Source organism: Chelonoidis abingdonii, chromosome 1 (genome assembly GCF_003597395.2).
Source record: "Chelonoidis abingdonii isolate Lonesome George chromosome 1, CheloAbing_2.0, whole genome shotgun sequence".
NCBI classification, from domain to species: Eukaryota; Metazoa; Chordata; order Testudines; family Testudinidae; genus Chelonoidis; species Chelonoidis abingdonii.
Window position 1 is genome coordinate 350977104 of NC_133769.1, and position 22288 is coordinate 350999391.

Sequence of the window (22288 nt, forward strand, 5' to 3'; positions counted from 1 at the left end):
GAGGTAATTGCATCTGCATGCAATATTCAATATGTGGGCACACCATGAATTTATATAGGGGCAATATGATATTTTCGGTCTTATTATGTATCCCTTTCTTAATGATTCCCAACATTCTGTTCACTTTTTTGACTGCTGCATATTGAGTGGATGTTTTCAGAGAACTATCCACAATGACTCCAAGATCTCTTTCTTGAGTGGTAACAACTAATCTAAATCCCATCATTTTATATGTATAGGCATCAGCCTACAGGATACTAACCAAACTCCAAATTAACTTCTCTGCTTTCCTTTCCTCACCCTTCAAAGTAAAAAGAATAACACTTAACAGGGATCATGTGGATTACTTAGATCAAGTTTGTAAAATCTTTGAAGACTAAAATTTTTAATAAGTACCAACCATTATGAGTGAAATCTTGTCTGTACGAGAGAGTCACCAGTTCTGATGACATTTCCTTTAAGAAACGTAAGTTTTGAGGTCTAAGAATCTTGATAATGTCACTTCACCATCTGCAACTCACTTTCTGTTTTCTTTACAACTTTTTAAAAAATATGTCTGTCTGTTTAAATACCTACCTGAATACAAGTGAAATGAACATTTAATTTTAGTTTCTCTACATCTAAAATATGCTGAGCTCCAGGTAGTTTCTAAGATAATGGAATTTTCATATTGCTTTAACTACTGTAATATTTCTTGTTAATCTGCCCTAATTAGAGCAGTACCTGACAGTTTCCTAATCAACACTAAATTTGCATTATTATTTTGTTGGCCCTCAAAATAAGTCTCAAGTAAACCTCCAGCATGCACATATTAACAAGTGAAAAGGTGCAGAGTGAATACCTAGAAACTTGAAATCAACATTGTTTGTTTAAGCCAAGAACCGATTTTTCAAGAGCAATCCTGTACATATATAGAGTCTAGAACCATGTGAGCCACCCTCAATGAAAAGTTGGCAGGATTATTTTTATTTTTTTATATTACTGTAGAGACCAGGACCCCACTGTGTTAGGTGCTGTACAAATGCAGAACAAAAAGCTTCCAACAAGCTTAGAATTCATTAAATGACAAAACCCAGACAAGGAATGATATTTACGTGTCTACAACCAGATTCTCCTAGACTTGCTTTGGTTGAGTAATACCCAGAGGTGAAAGTAAGCCCATCCAGTCTGGCAGGGCCGCTGAGGGGGGAAAAAAGGGGCAGCTTCCCTGGGGCCCAGGGCTCCCGGCACTGGCTGGAGCCCCTGGCCCTTTAAATTGCTGCCAGAGCCCTGGGGCTCCCAGCCACTGCCATTGCTACTGCTACCGCTACCATGGGGCTCCGGCCACCGCTACTGCAGCTCCCATTGGCCGGGAATGGTGAACTGTGGTCACTGGGAGCTGCAAGCGGCCGTCCATGCGGACACTCAGGTAACCGAAGCATCTCACGGCCTGCCAGAGGCTTAACCTGAACATGGCATGAACCAAGTTCACTGTTCTAGAGATTACGTTTAGACAGGAACCATGAGGAGACATACCATCAGTCAGCCAAGGAACTGCATTGTCTCCTGCAGACCTTTGGGCTAGTAGATGTCTGGAGACTCTCTCACCCCGCTGGTAGGCAGTACTCTTGGCTGAAGGCTACTCCCAACCAGGTCTCGGGGCTAGACTGGATTGCTTTGATACCTTCAAGGCCAGTGTGAATATGTTTGTTGAGTCTTCCATGTCTCCCACTCACTTGTCTGATTATTATTATGTCTCTGTCAGTGTGTCTCTACCTCTTCCTGCTTGCACTTTCCATTGGTGCTCTAACACCAGATTATTACAGGACTTGAATTTCACTCAGAAGTTTGCTGTGTTTTGGGAGCGTTGACGATGGCACGAGCCCCTCTATGAGCCCCTGAGGCAATGGTGGGATGTCGGAAAGGTCCAGAGCCAACTGTTCTGTCGGCAGGATACCTAGGCTGCCATGTGGTCCTTGCATCAAGACATGAGTGCCCTGCAACAAGACATCCTGGGCCTTCATGGCAACCTTGATGTGGGAATCCCAGTGCAGATTCACTAAACCTTAATCGAGCAGTACCAGCTCCTGAGGTGCTTCTTGGAGAGAAGATGACTGGTATGGGCCCGTTTTACTCTGCTCCGTGAAACTGACACTCCCACAAGGTTCTTTTTCAGAAAAAGTCTACAGACCATTGACAGATTTTTTGCCTACATCTGCCAGATGGTTGTCTAGGGGTTGATGGATGTCGGGTCACTCTAGCCCGATTGTCATTGCAAGAGCTTTCTGTTGCAGTCCAGCAGCTGTCCTCAGGCCAGGCTCCAGGCATTGATGAGCTGCATCTTATATGTCCTAATGTTTTTCTAGTGGTGCTGGAGTGCCTCCAGGAGAAAGAGCTTGTGACGTTATGAGTATAATATAATATCTCATTGAAAGGTGACAGGGCCAGAAAGAGTTAATTAACTCACCTCACTGACTGACCTGACCCATGCGTGAACCTTAAGAACTGGTTAGCAAGATATGTAAATAAATAGAGCTTTGAAATGCAAGTCTGCATTGTTAGAGGTAGAAGGGCAGATGTTTGCTCAGGTCTTGTGATGTAAGCAAACAAGTTTGTCTATTGCTATGTTTTTAATTCAAAGATCAAAAAGGAATATAGATTTAGATGATACTTCAGTGAAAAAGTATTATTGTTATGTGTCCTCTTTGAAGTGGGTAATGTATCGAACTGTTTAATGAATAAATTACCCTGTATAATGCCAGGATGTTTGGAAGGAGATTACTCTATTGTTTTCTCAGGCGAAGGCTGCTGGAAATGTATAAACCCTCGGACACGATCCGCTGGATCTCAGATCTCTTTGGGTTTCAAGAGGGGGAGCTCTAAACCAAAGGATTGAGATCCCCAGTCATTGACTGGAGCCACCTGATATGGAAATTGGACTATAACCTATAGACTATTTCTAAAAGGACTTTTGGCAACTAAAGCTCACTCTGCTGTGCTCTGAACTCAAGAATTGAATCAAGTCTGTCTGTATTTGAATCTTTTAACCAACTCCTCCTTTCTTCTTTTTAAATAATTTTCTAGTTAATTAAGAATTGCTGTAGCGTGTATTGTGGGTAAGATCTAAGTTATTATTGAACTGGTTGTGGCTGATTCTTTGGGATTGGAAGAACTTTTCTTTATATGATGAGACAAGATTTTCAGGATATCATCATATGTTTGACAGGTGTGTCTGGACAGAGGCTGACGCTGGGCATTTAGGGAACTACGTTGTTTAAACTTCTAAGAAACGTGAGTACTATAGAAGCTGTTGTTGTGCTGGCTTGGTAAATCTAAGTAGTGGATAACCCCAGCGTTTGGGATTTGTCTGCTGTTTTGTTGCAGTTCACCTGATTGAGTGACCTCATGGCTCCACCGCAGCCACTGTACAGAGCTGCCCACGTTTCCGGGGCAATGATCACCTGCTGCACAGAAAGGGGACTCTGTGACTTGCAGAGTGGAGATTTTTTTCTCTCCTGGTTCTGATATAAGTTTTTATCCAGGGCTTTAGCCAACCACTGAGGACTGTCTGGATTCTTTGATACATCAGATCAAACATATTTTATTTGTACTCTGTATTTTTGATTTTGTTTTTAATACAAGACTTTTTTACTGTTAGCAAACTTTGTAACCCGATATGAGGCTTTTTCAATGATACCAGGAGAAGGCTTTGAAAAGAGTTACCATAGCTATTTTTCAACTTAGAACGAGGTGGGCAAACTATGGCTCGCAGACCAACTGGCCCACGGGATGTTTCTTCTCGGCCCTGAGCTCCTGCGGGAGGCTAGCCCGCTCTCCCCCACTATCCTTCTCCCTGCGAGCTCAGCTCACTGCACTGTGGGACATGTTTGGTGCGGGGGCTGTAGCCCTGGGGCGCACAGCGCAGAGCTAGCTGACTGGTGTCTGTGCTGTGCGGTGTGTGGCTTTCCAGCTGGGTGGCGCAGCTGCTGTCCTGGTGCCGCCAGGATGCCCTGGTGCTCAGGCAGTGCTGTAAGGGGCTGGGAGTGGGGACGGGCTTGGATAGAAGGCAGGGGAGTTCGGGTGTGGTCGGGGCTGGAAGCGTGGATAGGGGTTGAGGCGGTAGAGGGTGGGGACAGGGGGGTTGGATGGGCAGGTCGAGGGGGCTCGGAAGGGGGTTGCGGTGGGGCAGGGGAGCGCAGGGGGGTAGGGGTGGTCAGGAGGGGGAGGGTTGGTGAGGGGTGGGGGGAGTTAGGGGCGGGAGGGTCTGGGGGCCCACAGAGAGAAGTTGGAGAGCGCAGGCGGGTGTGCGTTTATGGGACCGGGGTCCTGGGGGGCATTAGAGTCAGAGGCACGGGTGCGTGTGGGCACTTGGAGAGAGACGGGGGGGTCGGAATGGGGGCGGGGGTGGGCATTAGGTCGTATTGGGGTAGAGGGCACGCTCAGCCTCCTATGTGGCCTCATACATTTTGGAAACCTAGATGCCGGCTCAGGCAAAGTTTGCTGCCCTGCATTAGAGCACATTTCGGGAATTGGGTAGTGTTCTTTCATTTATTTCTTTATTGTACACATGTTTTTAACATCTTAGATTAATGGGGTTTCTTACAGTGTTCTCTGGTTGTTTTTTTGGAGTGAGGATCAGTGTTGCATTGCGTTTCTGTGGCTAACGTGGTTGCTGGTTTGGACAAACTAGCTGTTTTGAAATCTACCCGAAAGTAATGTTTGGTGATTGAGCGGGAGTGAAGTGGGCGTGGTTCAATGTGTAGGATCTGTTTTTCCTGGAAATGTTTCCACTGCTGTTCTTCTGGGCTACGGTATCTTTTTCCATTTCTGCAATTTAAAGACTGTTTCAATGCCAGAATTATTTATTGAAAGAAATAACTTTCTTGACAGCAACACAATTTAGGAAACCTAAAAGTGGCGGGAGGTGGGGTGCAGAATGTACCGTCAGGTTGGAGATAGTCCTGTCTGGGAGTGCTGTGCAATGGACGCTGCACTTCAAATAAATTGATGCATGGTGATGGAGGGCTTGAAGTGCGGGGTAAGGGTCATGTCTCTAAGGGTGATTCGTGAGTACAGGTGTTGGGGGGAGTTGGTGGTGGTAAGACACTGGATGCTGGGGAGGGGTTTGGAGCTGATATTGGGGGCACAGGGAAAGAACTTTGGGACCGGGGAGGGGGACGGCCGGTAGTGTCTGCTTGCATGGACTGTGACTGACAGGTACCACTTGGGCCAGTGCTTATCAGCTGTTTTTGGGCTTTTCATCTTTAGCCGTTGCTTTCTCTGGTGGTAGCTGTTTCCTTTTCCTACAGTCTGCAGGTTTTTTCTCTCTCTGGCAGACTGTACATACTGTTTGAGATGTCTTTCTGTTTTTCGCGGCTCCTTCCTGAGGTTTTGTAGCCTCTGAGCAGCGGATGATACCGGCAGTCGAGTAGTCAAGGATGCTTTTGGAAAGGCAAAAATGGCAACAGTTAACGGAGGCTGAATTGTTTATAATCTCACCCAGAAAGTTATTCCCACACAGTGAAGGAGTTTACAGTCTTCACCTTAGCATACTTTTCCCATACCAAACAGAGCGCACATAACCCACAGGATCCACAAAATGGTGAGTAAGGGGGACTGATTGCTTCAGGGATGTGCAGGGGTTTCTGTGCGTTGGGGAAAGCAAACTGCTTCTGGGGGCAGCTACATTGAACAGTCTCCCAACATTTTCCACAGGAGTTAATCCTGAAAGATATCTCGCTGCTGTGGGTCACCTGAGAAGAGCGGGAGGGTCTTCTACAGCAATGTGGATTCCGCCCTGGCCCCTATGTAGCTTGCCTGTGTGCAGCAATGGTCCCCCCACCCCTCGCGGCACAGTGACGCGGACGCGTTAGCCTGACTGGGACAAGGACCACAGTGGCTCTCCCTATAAACTTGTGCAAGCGCATTGCCCGCGCTCTGGCTGAAACTTTTGAAGAGATTACCAAGGCCGATTACCGCGACGTGATAGACCACATCAATGGGCTATTCCACATCTAGGCATGCATGCAGCCCTAACCCCCCCCTGCCCCCTCCCAAAACATTTCCATTTCCATTCCATAAAAGCCGCTTACCGGGAACCCAGATCCAGACTAGCACGGCTACCCCTCTGATACTGTTCCAAACTATCAGGCTAGATCTCACTGCACTGAAATCTGCAATATCAAAGCTGAATCTTACCTAAGGCCTAGTCTACATACACGGTGGTAGGAGTTTAAGGCTGTATCTACCCTCTAAAAATAGGTGTGGTTTTTATGTACAGTCCTAGTAGAGACATGGCACAGGTAGCTTTTAATTCCATTTAGCTACTCAAGGTAAATATCAGGTAGGGGATACAGGTTGAGTTCCACTAGCTACGTAGAGGTAAAATCTACTCGTGCCTTAGACAAGGATGTTATATCATTAGCTAGCTCGATGTAAAGACACACCTGTATTTGCAGTGAAGACATAAGAACAGCTATACTGGGTCAGACCAAAGGTCCATGCTAGCCCAGTATCCTGTCTTCCAACAGTGGCCAATGCCAGGTGTCCCAGAGGGAATGAACAGAACAGGTAATCATCAAGTGATGCATCCCGTCACCCATTCCCAGCTTCTGACAAATATAGGCTAGGGACACCATCCCTGCCCATCCTGGCTAATAGCCATTGATGGGCCTATCCTCCATGAACTTATCTAGTTCTTTTTTGTTGTTATTATTGAACCCTGTTATAGTCTTGGCCTTCACAACATCTCTGGCAAGGAGTTCCACAGGCTGACATAGCCTAAGGGTGTGACTCTAAACAGATTTAAGTTAAACAGGTGCAACTTAGCATGTAGACAAGCCTTCAGAGACCATCAACTACAGGTGGAAAGGAAGGCACAATGCACAGTCCAAACTCATATACAATCAATGTGACAGAGGTCAGATTGAAGCTTGATCTACAGTACAAACTTACATAGGTATAACTAATTCTACACCCCGAGTGATGTAGTTATACTGATCTAAACTCTGGTGTAGACAACACTATGTCAACAGGAGGGCTTCTCTCATCGACATAGTTATTGCTTTTCGGGGAGGTCGAGTACCTATGTCGTCAGCATAAGTACTAAGCGTGGCAGAGTGCTGAAAGTGTAGACAAGTCCTGAGATAGAGATGCTTTCTGCTCCAAAAGAAGAGGGAAGTGCAAGAAGGATATTTCCTCATATTATCAAGAAAACTTGCCTTCAGAAAGAGAGGAGGTACACATTGTTCCCTGACATCATGGCTGAAAGATGAGGGTCAGACGAGATGGCATCATGCCATGTAGCCACCAGTCACCAGATCAGGAACAGTCAGAAATGGCAGTGCATATGGAAAACAAATTGTAGCTCCCTCGGACATATCCATTAGGGGCCTGTTCCTTTTTTATTTCGGTACCTTGACAACATTTGTATAGTTTCTCGTCCCAACGAAGTCTCACTGAATTGAAGTCATGCCAGTTTCCTTATCTGCAATGTGGGAGGAATTTTAGTTCACTCACCTTTGTAAAACCTCTAATGATAGTCTCTGAATAAGTGCAATGTGTTATTGTTTTTCTGTTCCCCTGAATAAGGACATTTACCAGCAATGTTGACATTGAAACTAATTCTTCTCCTTGAGGATGACTGGAAAAAATTCAAACTGTGAAGTATCGGCATTGAAATCCAGTGCTCTGATTTAACTAAAGATGTGATTTTAAGCTAATTTAATTAAACTTTTGCAAAAGACTGTGTGGACACTCTGATTTTGGTTCTAACCAGGTATAGCTTAACTCATTTAGGAATTGATTTAAACTAAACTGATATAAACCACTTTTAAAACAAAATAAGTAAATAATGAAAACAGTTTAAAAACACACCATTAGTCAAAGCAATGCATTAATTTCAGTGTCAACACGTCATTGTTTAAATTTCTGCCAACTCCACTAGCATAGGTTATTGCTATATATCTTACTCCCCCTTGCTCCTCCCCAGAATCCATTCATTCATGCTTAAATTGTGTAGCATCTCTGGCTGTAGACTTAACCTTCAGAATAGAAAGCTATGCACGTTTGGAATCTGCAGACACAATGAAACAATAGCCATTAAGAGAAATGTGAACTCTTTCATTCCAGGGGTTTGCATGCAAATGCTCACACAGTTAACCATTTCACTGTTGATGATCAGGAACGCTCACTTCATGTGCTTATCCATTGTTACTGGATATACCTGTCATATGCTGGTAGCCTATTCATTTGAAAGGACCTTGTAAGCCACTAAGTCCAGGTCTACACTATAGCACTATATTGGTACAACTACGTCTTTCAGGGGTGTGAAAAATCCATGCCCTTGAGTGAGCCCTAACCTTCTGTGTAGAAGCAGCAGAGAATCCTGTGGTACCTTATAGACTAACAGACGTTTTGGAGCGTGAGCTTTCGTGGGTGAATACCCACTTCGTCAGACGCAGGTAGTGGAAATTTCCAGGGGCAGGTATATATATGCTAGCAAGCAAGCTAGAGATAACGAGGTTAGTTCAATCAGGGAGGGTGAGGCCCTGTTCTAGCAGTAGAGGTGTGAAAACCAAGGGAGGAGAAACTGGTTCGTCGACCGGAGAGCTTCTCCCGTCAACACAGCTACCGCTTCTCTCTTGTCAATGAAGTAGCATCTTCACTAAAGCGCTTCCCTGTCATGCTGTACGTGAAGAGAAGTCCTAAGGCTGCAAATCTGAGTATTCCGACAGGCAGTTTAGCTAGGACATGTCGTTGGAAAATTCGAACATGGATGCTTGCTACTGTCTGTAAAAATTATACGTGTTTTGTCTACTTAGAATGTAAGCGCTGCAGAACAGGGACAGTCTGCGACTGTGTGCTGTACAGTGCCAGCACAACAGGACCCTCTCGTCAGCCGGTCCCTAGCCTGATTAATAATTATGGGGAAATGGTGGGAGGACTAGTGGAAACAAACACTAGTGGCTGCCATGTAATCATAGTGCTCTCTGAGCAGAAGAGAAAGGCGGGTGGGAAAAGGGGACGCTATGTTTTACATTTGAACAAACTGTGTTAAAATATGAGGGAGAACCACAAGTTCAAAACAAGTCAGGATTTCTCTGAATGTGCAAGTCACACAGGATGGTTTGTAATGAGCTGGAGGGGTTCTGTGGTTTGGTTTTGCACTTCCTTCTTTGTAAGTCTGGAGTTTGCAAAACTAGACAGAATATTTGAGTTGCCAAAAGCCAGTGGTGGGGTAGCTCAGTGGTTTGAGCTTTGGTCTCTTAAACCCCAGATTATGAGCTCAATTCTTGAGGGGACAATTTAGGAATCTGGGGCAAAAATCTATCTGGGGATTGGTCCTGCTTTGAGCAGGGGGTTGGACTAGATGATCTCCTGAGGTCCCTTCCAAGCCTGATGATTTTTTTAAAGGGGGTTGGGAGTTTGCTCCACCTCTGCAACAGACAAATCAAGGCGGTTTGAGTTTGATTCTGTAAAAACTGGTCATTGGAGGATTGCCAAATCAGATCTAGGAACCAATTTGCTTCTGGCATTTATTTCATATGCACTGCCCCTTACTCCCACCCCCAAATTCAGTGGGAGGTAGAAGAGGGAAGAACTAGCAACATTGGTTTTGCCCCATCTCTTGAAATATTTGACTAAAGATTGTTGTTGTACTTCAGTGAGGACTTAGTCAAAAATGAAAAGTTTTGGATTGCCAGCATTTGGGGGGGTGTGTGATTTTTTTTATTTTAAAAGAGAAAAAAATACACCCATTCCTGCCCAGCGCCAGCCCGCAGCTTGTTCAGTGGGGGGCGGATCTGCTACAGCCAAGTCTCTGCCTCTGGCTCCGTGTTGTCTGAAGCCCCGGGGGAGCTCATGCATGATGCTGGGGGACGGCGCGCGGCTAGCCGGGGATAACAGACCTGACACTCCACGAGGGAGCTGGGTTTGCTGCAGTATCCGCTTTGCTGCACCCAACAGGCCAGCTGCAGGGCAGGGGAGGAGGCCACGTTCCCCTTCTCCACGTGATCCCTCCGGGGCGGGTCTGGCTCTTGGTCCCCGGCGGCCCCAACCCGGTAGCGCGTAGAGCTGGGGGAGGGAGGCAGCTGCTGCTGTCGTTGCGGGACTGTCTGCGCGCCGCCCGGTCCAGCTCGGCTCCCCCAGCAGCGGGGCCGTGTGGAGCCGCCGCCCGCAGACATGGGGCGCTTAGCATGGTGCCTTTTCCCCGTCCTCCTGCTCTGCCAGTTCCGGGGGTCGCTGGCCGACACCCCCGCCAAATGCAGCTTTGCGGACCTGGAGGGCACCTGGGTCTTCCAGGTGGGGAAGGGGGGCCAGAACCGCCACATTAACTGCTCCGAGATGGGTAAGTGTTGGGGGGCATTTATTCTACCCCTCTTTATTTTCTTTCTCCACCTGGTTTTTTTCTTTCTTTTTGCCCTTTGTCCTCTGGCCAGCGCGATAATCAGCTTGTGATAATCTCAGACAAACACACTTTAGTTACAATCCTTTTTTAAAACGAACAAAAAAGCCCCCTTGGTCCCTTAAGAGTGTTGGCAAAACACGTTTGTCCCAGGGCCCTGGCTTTTTTAAAACCATGCGGCATGTCTGATCCACTCCTGTATGAACAGATCGTTTCACCCCCCCCCCCCGCCCAAGGTGCCCCCCTAATTCATTTAGTGGGAAACTAAAACCACACGGGATATTTTCGTAAAAGGGATTGTCTGGGTTACGTGACCCTTGGACCCCCTAAGAACTCCGTGGAAACTTGTGTATTTGTTTCTTCTCTTTAAATGACTTGTTTCTGGTTAGTTTTCAGCTGGCCTGTTCTTAGGAAATTCCCACTCTGATGTATCAATTCAGATATCAAAAGAGGAAGTAGAATGAGAAATTGGGTGTTAGCCCCTGCAATTCTGTAGGGAATTGAATGTGAGCTGTAAAAACTGTTTCAGAACTTTTCTCTTTCAAATTTAGGCATTTTGATTCTGTTACTAAGCAGCAATATGTTATGACAAGTTCAGGAGGTTAGGATGGGAATAGGGACTAACAATGGAATTTCCCTCCCGTCTCACCATGTGATACTAAAGGGCACATTGGTTACAAGTAAACCAAGCCTACAAATGTGAATAATTTGTGGTTTTTAAGACTTGTAACTTTCATTTTACTTGTCTTTTTTACCTTGCTTATGTCAGGAACAAGACTTTGCTACTTTTGTGTTTAAAAAGTGGTTGCAGTTAGTCTTGGATATCTTTTCTAATAGGGATAGGGGCCTGGATTCATAAAGATACTTGAAGTCTCTAACCCCCAGATTTAGGCACCTAATTACCATTTTTAGAAGCCACTGGGATCTATAAAACTTCTGTTTGACTGCAGCTTAACCCTGTAGTTGCTTACATTTGCTTGGCACCTACATTTTTGCAGTAAAGTGTGTCTGACCCTGCCTCTGGGCATAAACCAGGCTGCGTCACTCTAGGGGTATTCTGCACTTTGGGCTGAGTGTGTGATTGATGCCCAGATCGAGGAGGGACACACACTAGCTCTCCTCAAACTCCTGGACTAAAAATGGTTGCTGTAGCGCAAGCAGTGGGAGGGGCTAAACACCCCAGCTAGGGCCTATCATAGGTTCTGCTAGCCCTGCCCACCTCTTGTGCTGCCACAGTTCTGCTTTATTGTTAGCATGGGTATATTTCCTCAATCAAGGAATCACACCCAATCTCAAAGTGTAAATATGCCAGGACTAGAGCAATCCACAGAGCAGAGAGCTGCCTTAGAATCATAGAACTATAGAGTTAGAAGGATTAGGGACCACAAGGGTCATCTAGGATAACCCCTGCCAAGATGCAGGATTGCTATCAAATGGCTATCCAGCTTCCTTTTGAAAATCTCCAGTGAAGAAGCTTCCGCAACCTCCCTAGGCAGTCTGTTCCATTGTCCTACTGGTTCTACAGTTAGGAAGTTTTTCCTGAGATTTAATCTAAATCTGCTATGCTGTAGTTTAGACCTATTGCCTCCTGTCCTGCCCTGCGACCTGCCAGGTAGCCGATCTCTGTTCAAATCCCTTCTCACTTGGCAGAGGAGGGACTTGTAATGAAGGTCTCCTGCATCCCAGGGCACATCCCAGGCGAGTACTTTAGCCACTGGCCTAAATGGTTTTGTGTGGGGTTCAGCCTCTGAGTGCACCTACTGAATTGGTCCTATACCCACAAATTAGGCAGAGGAATAACTGTCTTCCCCTGGCTTCAGACCAGAGATGGGCACCGCCTACAGCTGGGGCTTAGGTGCCTCTCTCTGAAAGGGTGGATCTAAGGGTATGTCTACAATACAGGATTATTCCGATTTTACATAAACCGTTTTTGTAAAACAGATTGTATAAAATCGCGTGCACATGACCACACTAAGCACATTAATTCCGCGGTGTGTGTCCATGTACCGAGGCTAGCATCGATTTCCAGAGCATTGCACTGTGGGTAGCTATCCCGTAGCTATCCCATAGTTCCTGCAGTCTCCCCCACCCATTGGAATTCTGGGTTGAGATCCCAATGCAAAAACAGTGTCGCGGGTGATTCTGGGTAAATGTATCACTCAATCTTTCTCTGTGAAACAACGGCAGACGATCTGTTGCGCCTTTTCCCTGGATTGCCCTGGCGACCCCATAACATGGGCAACCATGGAGCCCGTTTTGCCTTTTGTCACTGTCACCGTTAATGTGTACTGGATGCTGCTGAACTGGATGGGTACTGCCAGTGCTACACAGCAGCATTTCATTGCCTTTGCAAGAGTAGCAGCAGACGTTACCATCCCTATTGCACTGTCTGCCATTGTAAATTGGTAATAGGGGGAGAATGATGGTTACAGATCTTCTGTACATCTGCTGCTGCAGGGCTCCTGGCTGGCCTCGTTGAGGCGGCCGGGGGGCGCCAAAGACAAAAATGGGAATGTATTTCCCCGGGTCATTCCCCTTTTATGTTTTGTCAAAAATGAGTCAGTCCTGCTATGAATATGCGGGCAAGTTGCTAGAGAACAGAGAGCCAGCCGCTCTGTGTCAGAGCCCCAGAGAATCCGCAGAAATGATGATCTGCATGCTTCTACGGGGTTGCCCTGCAACAACCCCAGCCCGTTGCTTTCCTCCTCCGCCAAACCTCCTGGCTACTGTGCAGAGTCCCCCCATTTGTGTGATGAAGTAATAAGAGAAGCAGGAAAGAAACACTGCTTTTTAGTAGAATAAAATGAGGGGGAGGAAGCCCTCCAGCTGCTGTTGATAGTCGGCAGGACATTAAACGCGGTGGCGGTGGGAGAGGAACCGGCCTTCGCTGTATGTAGTCCAGCAGTACAGAATCTTTTCTTTAGACCATGAAAAGTAGGTGGGGGAGGCGTGATGGAGCTCAGCCTCCGTTGCTAGATTGAGACGTTACCAGCGTCTGTAGCATCTGCTGGACATGACCAGTGAGTCATTCCCATTTTTACCCAGGCGCCCACCCCCCCCCCCCCCGCCCCCTCTGCGCGACCTCACCAAGCCAGCCAGGAGCACTCACGGGCTGATGATCGACGATGAATAGCAGTCAGATTTACCATTGCCACGGAGGGGATGCTGAGTGATTCATTGCTGCTAGACCACGCCTACGAGCACATGCGTAGACATGGCGGTGACTTGACAAAGGCGGAAACTTTTTTTTTCACTTTTCTTTCGGGCAGGGAGGTGTAAAATCACTGCACATAGGTGCCCTAGGTAAAACAACCGGGACAGGTTGTTTTGACCCTTTTCCATGGCTATTGGGAGAGCATCAGCCAAGAATGCAAATACTTCAGAGAGCAGGCAGGCTTTGTCTGCTTTATCACACAGCACTGTGCTGGCCTCTGTCTATCTAGCCTAGAGTTTTTTCGCAAAACCTGCATACTGCTCTCTTTATCATTTCGTTCTCTTCTGGACGGAGCTCGATTTAGAAACAGATTTGTCTTCGCATTACAGCGATCAGGTCAGTATCCCCGTTACGGTCCATGCTCGGAGCTCCTCTTTTTTTTGGATTGGGGACTGCATTGCTATCGTGTTGATCAGGCTTCACGCTGTGCAAACAGGAAATGATACATCCAAAGTTCGGCTCGGGCTTTTCCTGTCTACCTGGCCAGTGGCAATTGGAGTTCAGGATTGCTTTCCAGAGCAGTCACAATGGTGCGCTGTGGGATACCGCCCGGAGGCCAATACCGTCGATTTGCGGCCACACTAACCCTAATCTGACATGGCAATACCGATTACAGTGCTACTCCTCTCGTCAGGGAGGAGTACAGAAATCGATTTAAAGAGCCCTTTATATTGATATAAACGGCCTCGTTGTGTGGACGGGTGCAGGGTTAAATCAGTTTAACGCTGCTAAATTCGGTTTAAACACGTAGACCAGGCCTTAGACGCACTCCTGTCATCGACATCTCCCATTGGCTAGTTTAGGCATCTCCCTGCCCAGCTTGCTACAGTTTGTGGATCACATTCTAAGGCACCTGTCTCTCATCATGCATTGTTTGGGGAGCCTGAGTGCCTGACTCAGACTGTGACTTTTAGGCATCTAAAAGTCAGTCACAGCAGTTGATCCAGGCCAGGGACTCTTTCTTTTAAAACAATTACAGTGGTTTGGAACATGGCTATGTGCAAATTTGATTGCCGCCCCGTATTTAAAAATGGTTTCAAAAATATTTTAAATGTCCTTTGTGGATGTGAATTTAATCAAGTGCCATTGGTGAAACTGTCCAACAGCTGCCTTTTCCCCTAGCCCAGTATGGGGAATGCACATAAGTCATCTAAAATTGGGCCTCTTTCTCGTATTGCCCCTTGGTAGTTTTATTTGTCCCTGCCCTAAATTCCATTCTCCTTCTACTCACTCCACCATCCATTCTCTGCATTTCACTCATCTGCCTCAATCTTGATGGCAGACTTCTGGGACTCTTCCCTCCCCATTCCCTGGGTGTGTATGGTGGTATAATATAGCTCTATTGCGCCACTTGGCACTTCATAGCCTGAAGGAGTTTACCATCTACAGGGAAGGGAGGTGGGAGAGAACTGCCTGAGGAGAGGTCATTTCCTCTTTCATATGTTTCTGGGTTGGCCATCTTTTATTTTCAATCTGACTGGTGCTCTGCTGCTTCTCTTGCCCAGAGTTGAGATTTTAGTTGTGGGAAGCAAGCTTGGAGGAGGGATTCTGAAGCAAGTAAGGGTGCCCCTGTTGGAACTGCCATGCAACGTCTGTTCTAGGCTGCATGGCACTAAATGGCAGAGCACTGATAATACCTAGCTACAGATGTGTGTTAAGAAGCCGCTGCTAGCTTTGCTGTGATTGGGCCAATCATTTCACTGCTATTAATATCCAGAGTTAAGGAAGCTTGTGTAATAGATTCCACTGCAGTAAAATAAACCTATTCCTGCAACAGGTGCTCAGTACTTCTCATGTACCAAACCCAGATATATAAAAACCATAAGGCTCTGAAAAAAGTCTAGTACACCAACAGGAAAAATATATCAAACAAAAAACTGATCCCGATAAAAGTTTATCTGCCTAGTGCTTTCTGCATGTCACATGAGACATATTTTACACAGCAGCCCTAAGGCCGGTATTTTATTTTCAAGTCTGGTAATGTAAGTTCGTAAGTGGCATAGTAAATTTCTGCTTTAACCCATCCATGTAAAAACTTTCTCATCTCTGCAGGACCTGTGGAAAAAAAAGTAGTTGTGACTCTTCAGAAGGTGGCTGTAGCTCAAGATGATCTGGGCAATTTTGGCTTCTTCACCATAATTTACAATCAAGGCTTTGAAGTTGTAATAAATGATTACAAATGGTTTGCATTTTTTAAGGTAAGTTTTAATTTTTGTTACATTTGTCTTCCCCCTTCCCTACCCCCCCAAAATCTATCTGTATTCTGGTTTCTCTTCATAGCAATGTTGCCTAGTGGTTAGAATATGGCACTGGGACTCAAGAGACCTGAGTCCCATCTTGACTCTGCCGCTGGAATGATGGTTGACCTTGAGCAACTTTCTTCACTTAACTGTGCATCCTATCCCTGCTCTTTGAAAGGGGAGTAATGGTACTGACAGCCTTTGAGATCTAGTGATGAAAAGCACAATATAAGGACTTCTAAGTATCTTTATATTTAAAAAAACCCCTCAAACTATTCACCAGTGAAGGGTGTGGGTTGCTGAACCAGACATTCTTACTTCAGCCAGCTATATGGACGCTCTTTTGTCCTGCCTTTGTTCTGATGAAAAGGAATGACAGTTTCACAGGGAAAATACTTTCCTGAGGGACTGATAGGATCTTGTCCAGAATGACAGATTTGGGTGTGGTTACTTTCCTAACTGAATGGGGAAACCAACATTAACTGGGCTGATGTCTTACTGATCAGCCTAGCACTCCAGAGCCTGAAAAGAAGTGTTAGGGCCAGCTTGGAAGACAGCCTCATGCTGCTTCGTTATGCAAGTCTAACAGTGAGGGACATAAAGCTCTCTGATGAGCTAATCTGGATTCTCCATCACTTGACCTCTTTAAAATCAAGACTGGATATCTTTTTTTAAAAAGATATGCTATAGCGTAACCAGAATTTATGGTCTTGAGGTAGGTATTATTGGGTGAGGTTCTCTGGCCTGTATATGCAGGTTGTCAGATTAGACTATCATAATGGTCCCATCTGGCCTTGAAATCTATGAAATTTTAAAGATTATAAAGTAAGAAAGAATGAAATCTAGTTATGTTTGCTTTGCATTGCAGTTCATCTGGGACAATGCAAAGGTAAATCCCTAAATTAATTTTAATTACTTCAAGGCACTACGTATCACACCATGAATTATGAATTATTGCCGTTACTAGGGTAATGGAGCTCTGTGTACTGGCTTGTTTTCTTTCACGCAACTAGGACGGAACTATTAATTCCACCTGCCAGAATTGAACATAATAGTGTTACTTTCCTTGACAGACACGCTTAGGGGAAATACTAGACCGACACAGACAGTGGGATCCTTAGGCTGATGTCTTTCACGTTAAATGTGAAGAGTTGCTTCAAGAGCCAATAAAGTGAGCAGTTTAGACAAATGTCAGTTATCAAGTTGCTGTTTCTACAGTTTATCAAGATGTAAGTGGCTTCTGAAAGGAATATAAACAAGTTGCGTTTCAACAGATAGGCTCCCCTGGTGCAAGAGTTGCTTGGTAACAGTGCTACTCCAGTAGCATTCACAAGACCTATTCTTTTATGTTTGTGAAAGCTAGTTTAGTGCCTTGAAATCTGGTGGTAACTGCTACCTAATGAGTATTCTGACTATGCCTCAAATGATTGCATGAACAAGGAAGAATTAAGCTGTTTGAGATTCAGAGGAAAAAATCTGAGACTCCCTACTGCATGGCAATTTGATCCATTCCTGGTTTTGCAGAGATTCTTAGTAGTTGGAGACATAAGATGCTTATTGAATAGGTAGGCTGTTAGACTACTGTTGACTACTAATGTTTCAGATTTCTTCAGCAGGACATACCTGCGTTAAAGTCTTCCTTCTTACAAACATTAGGTTGGACTATTTAAGTTGATCATTAAGCAAATTACAACTAACTTGCATTCAGAATAAGTCCCATTCTCATTTGGATTCTGTAAAGGCAATTATTGAGACAGTTTATAAAAGAAAGGCAAAGATTGTTTTGGAGATCATGAGTAAATAGTACAGATGCTTAGCCTATGTTTGCACTAGCACCTTTGTCGATAAAACTCAGAGGTGTGAAAAAACACACCCCAATCGACATAAGTTACACCGACAGAAGTGCCGGTGTGACAGCGCCATGTCTACAGGAGAGCTCTCTCCTGTCGACATAGCTACCATCTCTCGTTGGGGGTGGTTTAATTAACAGCTTAGAGCAGCTATATGGAGACCTTAGGGCTTGGTTACACTTGCAAGTTAGAGCGTATTAAAGCAGCCCCAGGTGCCCTAACTCCTGACCCGTCCATACTGGCAAGGCACTTAGAGCACCTGGACTCTGCTGCTGGAGCGCTCCTGGTAATCGGCCTCCACCAGAAGCATAATGCTTATTGTTCCTTGGCTGAAACGCTCCAGCATCAGTGTGAACGAAGTAGTGCATTACTGCACTTTGATCGGCCTCCGGAAATGTCCCATAATTCCCTTAAGTCAAGTGGCCACTCTTGTCATTGTTTTGGAATCAGCTGTAGGAATGCGGATATCCCCTTTCAAAGCTCTGTTCATGCTTATCTGCACCAGGACAAAGCAGCCATTAGTGTGGAACGTTGATTGCTGTGAGTGTGTGAGAGAGCGGTGGCGGAAGGATGGGGGTCTGAACTTACAAGACAGCATGCTGACACTCTCAGCACCCCAAAAACCCACTCTCTCTCCCCCCACATACACACAACACACTACCTGTACACTCCACCCCACCCCCCGCATTTGAAAAGCATGTTGCAGCCACTTGAATGCTGGGATAGCTACCACAATGCACTGCTCTTTGTGGCGTTGTAAGAGCTGCTAACGTGGCCACATCAGTGTACTTCCAGCTGAGAGTGTAAACACTCGGCAGCGTTTTCCCTGCTGCGGTCTCCGAAAGCTGGTTTAACTTCCATTGCTCTACATCTTCAAGTGTAGCCATGCCTTTACAGCAGTGCAGCTGCAGCACTACAGCTGTGCCACTGAAGCTCTCTGTAGCCACAGTCTTAGTGTTCACAACTCCTGATGTAGCTTTTTCTAAGGGCTAGACAAGAGTTTGCAGTTTCTACAGTGGCTGAACGAGGGAAGATGTGTTTCTATTTCATGGCTGCAAGTTGGAAAGTTAAGATGCTGAGGGACGTGGGGGAAAGCATGTCTCTCCTGTAAATTTGCAGATCAGTGAATCCTAGCTTTAGTCATATCTACAGCTATTTGGGCCATTCTCATCTGATGTAAATTGGCAGAGCTCCCTTGAAATCAGTGGATGTACATTAGTTAGCAACAGCTGATGATCTGGTCCACTTATCTTCTACTGTAAAATCTTTAGGGAAAGGACTACCTGACTCTTAAGTTCACAGTGCCAGGCACACTACTTACCTGTTCTAAAATGTTCAGGACATTCCAGGTTGAAATGCAAAATATTATTTTGACATTGATCCTTAGAAGTGTTTAGATATAACTGAAAATAAAAGGTGACCCGGAGAGCGAAAAACAGGGTTTGTACCATTTTTAGCTTTAAAAATTGAGACTGTTTGTTTGTTTTGTGATACCCTGGAAATGCCAGGAGTGTCAAGTCTTGTCGTCTTTGTCTCTGTGGAGGATTCAGAGATGTGGATTCAGCTCTTAATTGAACAGAGACTGAGTGCTGAGTTTTTAGCAAGAGGTTTCATTCTCTTCAATAACTGCATTAGCTCAATGTTAACACAACCCACCAGTTCGTATTACTTCCCCCCACCCTGGGGTGCTGGAACAATTGGAACAACTTGTGTAGTGGGGGTACTGAGAGCCATTGAACTAAACCGTAAACGCTGTATATGATGGAAACCACTTCAAGCTAGAGGGGTGCAGAAGTACCCCCAGCACCCCTAGTTCCAGCACCTATCCAGAGAGGATGAGTTATTACAGTGTGAAAGAAAAAAAATCACTTCCTCTGTTGGCTTGCTTTAGTTGCTTGGTGTCAGAATGCTTGTCCAGAAGACAATTCCTGTGTTCCCTCTAGTGTACACAGAGCAAACTGCTACTAACTGCAATTTGTACTGGGGTAAGTCATTTAACCTTTAGCTCTTGCTCTTTTCTGTAAACTGGGCATAATATTTATTTAACTCAGTAGTAGTAGTGGTGTTGTGAGCTTCTGTACAATGGTTATGACAGGGTATTATGCCTTAAGGATACATATATGAGAAGTCTGACCTTAATACATGTCTGCTATTTGATTGATTGATTGATAGATAGATAATATAATTTTCCTTTGTTCTTGCAACCTACTTACCAGTCACCCGCTGTAAAATTTTCTTAGGATCTCACTGATTTTACCAGTCACTTGTTCTTACGCCTGGGCACTGTGGGGAAATGAGTTGTCACGCCAAAGGAATGGACTGGGTGAGCTTATCCATATATTTTTGTAGCTTTCAGTAGCTTGTGTAACTACTACCTAGCAAAGGAGGGCTTGTTTGTGTTTAGCTTTTTGTGTGAGCCCAACTTCAGAATCTTGCTCTTCCCGTCCCCCTCCCCCCGAACCTCCTTAACCTTGGATCCATTAAAAATGCAGAGTCCTACTGCATGTTGGCAGAGCTCCCATTTGTCACAAGTCATAGTTTTTATGCTGAATGTTTATTGCAACGTATGAAAAGGGGAGGATCTTGTAGCAGTTGTCTCTTAAAACATGCAGTGCATTTGCACTGTGCTATATAAATAGCAACCTACTGATGTCCCAAAGAAGGAGGAACATTTAACTTGAGCCAGATATACACTTCAGACCTAAGTGGACTTAACTAATGTTGCTCGGAGGTGTGAAAAATCCACACTTCATGAGCAACATACTTATACCGACCTAACCCCATCTGTAGACAGCACTACATCGACAGGACAGCTTCTCCCATTGACATATCTAACACCTCTCGGGGAGGTGGATTTACTACGCCAATGGGAGAAGCACTCCTGTCAGTGTAGTAGCATCTTCACTATAGCTCTGAATGTGAAGACAAGCCTTTGGGCTTTCACACCTATCACACAACAGAAGTTAATCCTGGCCTGCACTACTGCAAAGATAAGGCAGGTAGCTATGCTGTCCCTTCTAAATAGGATTAAGCCTCTTAAAACTGAACTTCTAATGAATTTTGTAGGTCCCCGCTATTAAGAGGGTCATGTAACTTTTTAAGAATGTATCTTGTTTTTTCTACAGGTCCTGAAATTTAGGCCCACATAGAATTGCTGTATGCTACATGTTGAAATCCAGCGTGCACTATATCAAACCTACCACAGATCCCATTGGAACTGGCTTCTGTAATACAGAGTCTCTTCTAAAGTTTATCCGTTATCCTGTGTAATAAACAGTTTCAAACTTTGCAATATTAAAACAGTAGGGTGAGATCTGGGGGATAAAATAAGTGTTATTCTCCCAAGCTATCAGCTCTCTCTTGATGCCAAAATAGGTGCCACTCACAGATCTTAATATGATTGCGCATCTCCTTTCTCTCCTGCTTTGATCAGCAGTGAAATAGTTACATCAGAGTTCATGTTGAAATCACGATATTAGTCAACACCCCATGGATATGAATGTGAACAGTTCCCATTTCTTAGAGCTGTTTGTCAATTTGAAGATTCAGACAGACCTCAGTATCAAGGACACTTGACTTACATTTAAAAAGTTGATGTTTGCAACCATAAAGAACAGGCTCTTAAAGGTGAGTTACAATAGGGAAAAAATGAGTTTGTGACGTTTCTTACTAAGACCTGAACGGTTTTTACAAAGTGAATTTTCAGTGCTTGTTTCTCACGTTAGAAATTCATATCTTTAGAGCCTAGCACGTGATGACTGGAGATTTAGTAAAACAGTGACATCACAAGAGCTCAAAGTGTGAAAGTTGAGCAAGAGGGGAAGAATTTAGTTAGTGTTTAGGTCTTTTATGTTAGTTTTTGGTAACACCTATTTAACCTCAGTGGCTAATGTACATTTTGGGGGCAGGAAGTCTGCTTATGACTCCACATCTCTGCCTCCTTAATTAAGGTATGAGCTAATATACGACCTCTGAGGCCTACCCTCCTCCAGCAAAACCAGGGAAGACTAAAATTTGACATTCATGATACAATTTTTTAATTTAAAAAGAGGGGTTGTTGACACCCTTATGTATCAAAGGTGTTTTTAAAAAATGTCACAAGCCCAGTTTGTTTAAAAAAAAATATATATATCCCAGTTTAGATTCTGGAGCACAGAATGATGGCTAAAGTGCCTAGTTGCTAAGTGGCTGCAAACTGGCTTCACCTGGCCCCAGCAAAACAGGAACTTGCTGGAACCAATGTAAGGATAAAGCGTGGGTCAGTGGTGTAAGACATCACCAACATAGTGCATGCTGGGTATTTGCAGCAAGTAATAGCTGGTTGTGGGCCTAGACTTCAGGATCTGCTGAAGAAATAAGGTATATTCTTGGTAGGTTTTAAATTTGAATGCACCTTGATTTGGACCATTAGATTTGTGGATCATCTTTTAATCCTGTTAGTGAATTGAAATTAATAATTTTCACACTTCTGAGTGTTATTTTAATAACGTGCACCTACTGTTTGCTTACCCTTAATGTGTGAAATATAAATATATTCAGTCGTAAACCACCTTCTGCTGCAGAATAGCTGTCTGGTCTGCTTTTCTGATGCCAGTGCATA

At 44.9% G+C, this 22288-nt stretch overlaps 1 protein-coding gene across 1 annotated transcript in view; it reads left to right on the top strand.

Annotated features, from left to right (window-relative positions):
* The first annotated feature begins 10018 nt into the window (after positions 1-10018).
* Positions 10019-22288, top strand: part of CTSC (cathepsin C) — a 36398-nt gene continuing 24128 nt past the window's right edge. The window contains exons 1-2 of the mRNA XM_032768729.2: positions 10019-10327; positions 15651-15796. Of these exons, the coding sequence (XP_032624620.1) occupies positions 10162-10327; positions 15651-15796 (312 nt within the window). The 5' untranslated portion in view covers positions 10019-10161. The remainder of the gene's footprint in view (positions 10328-15650; positions 15797-22288) is intronic.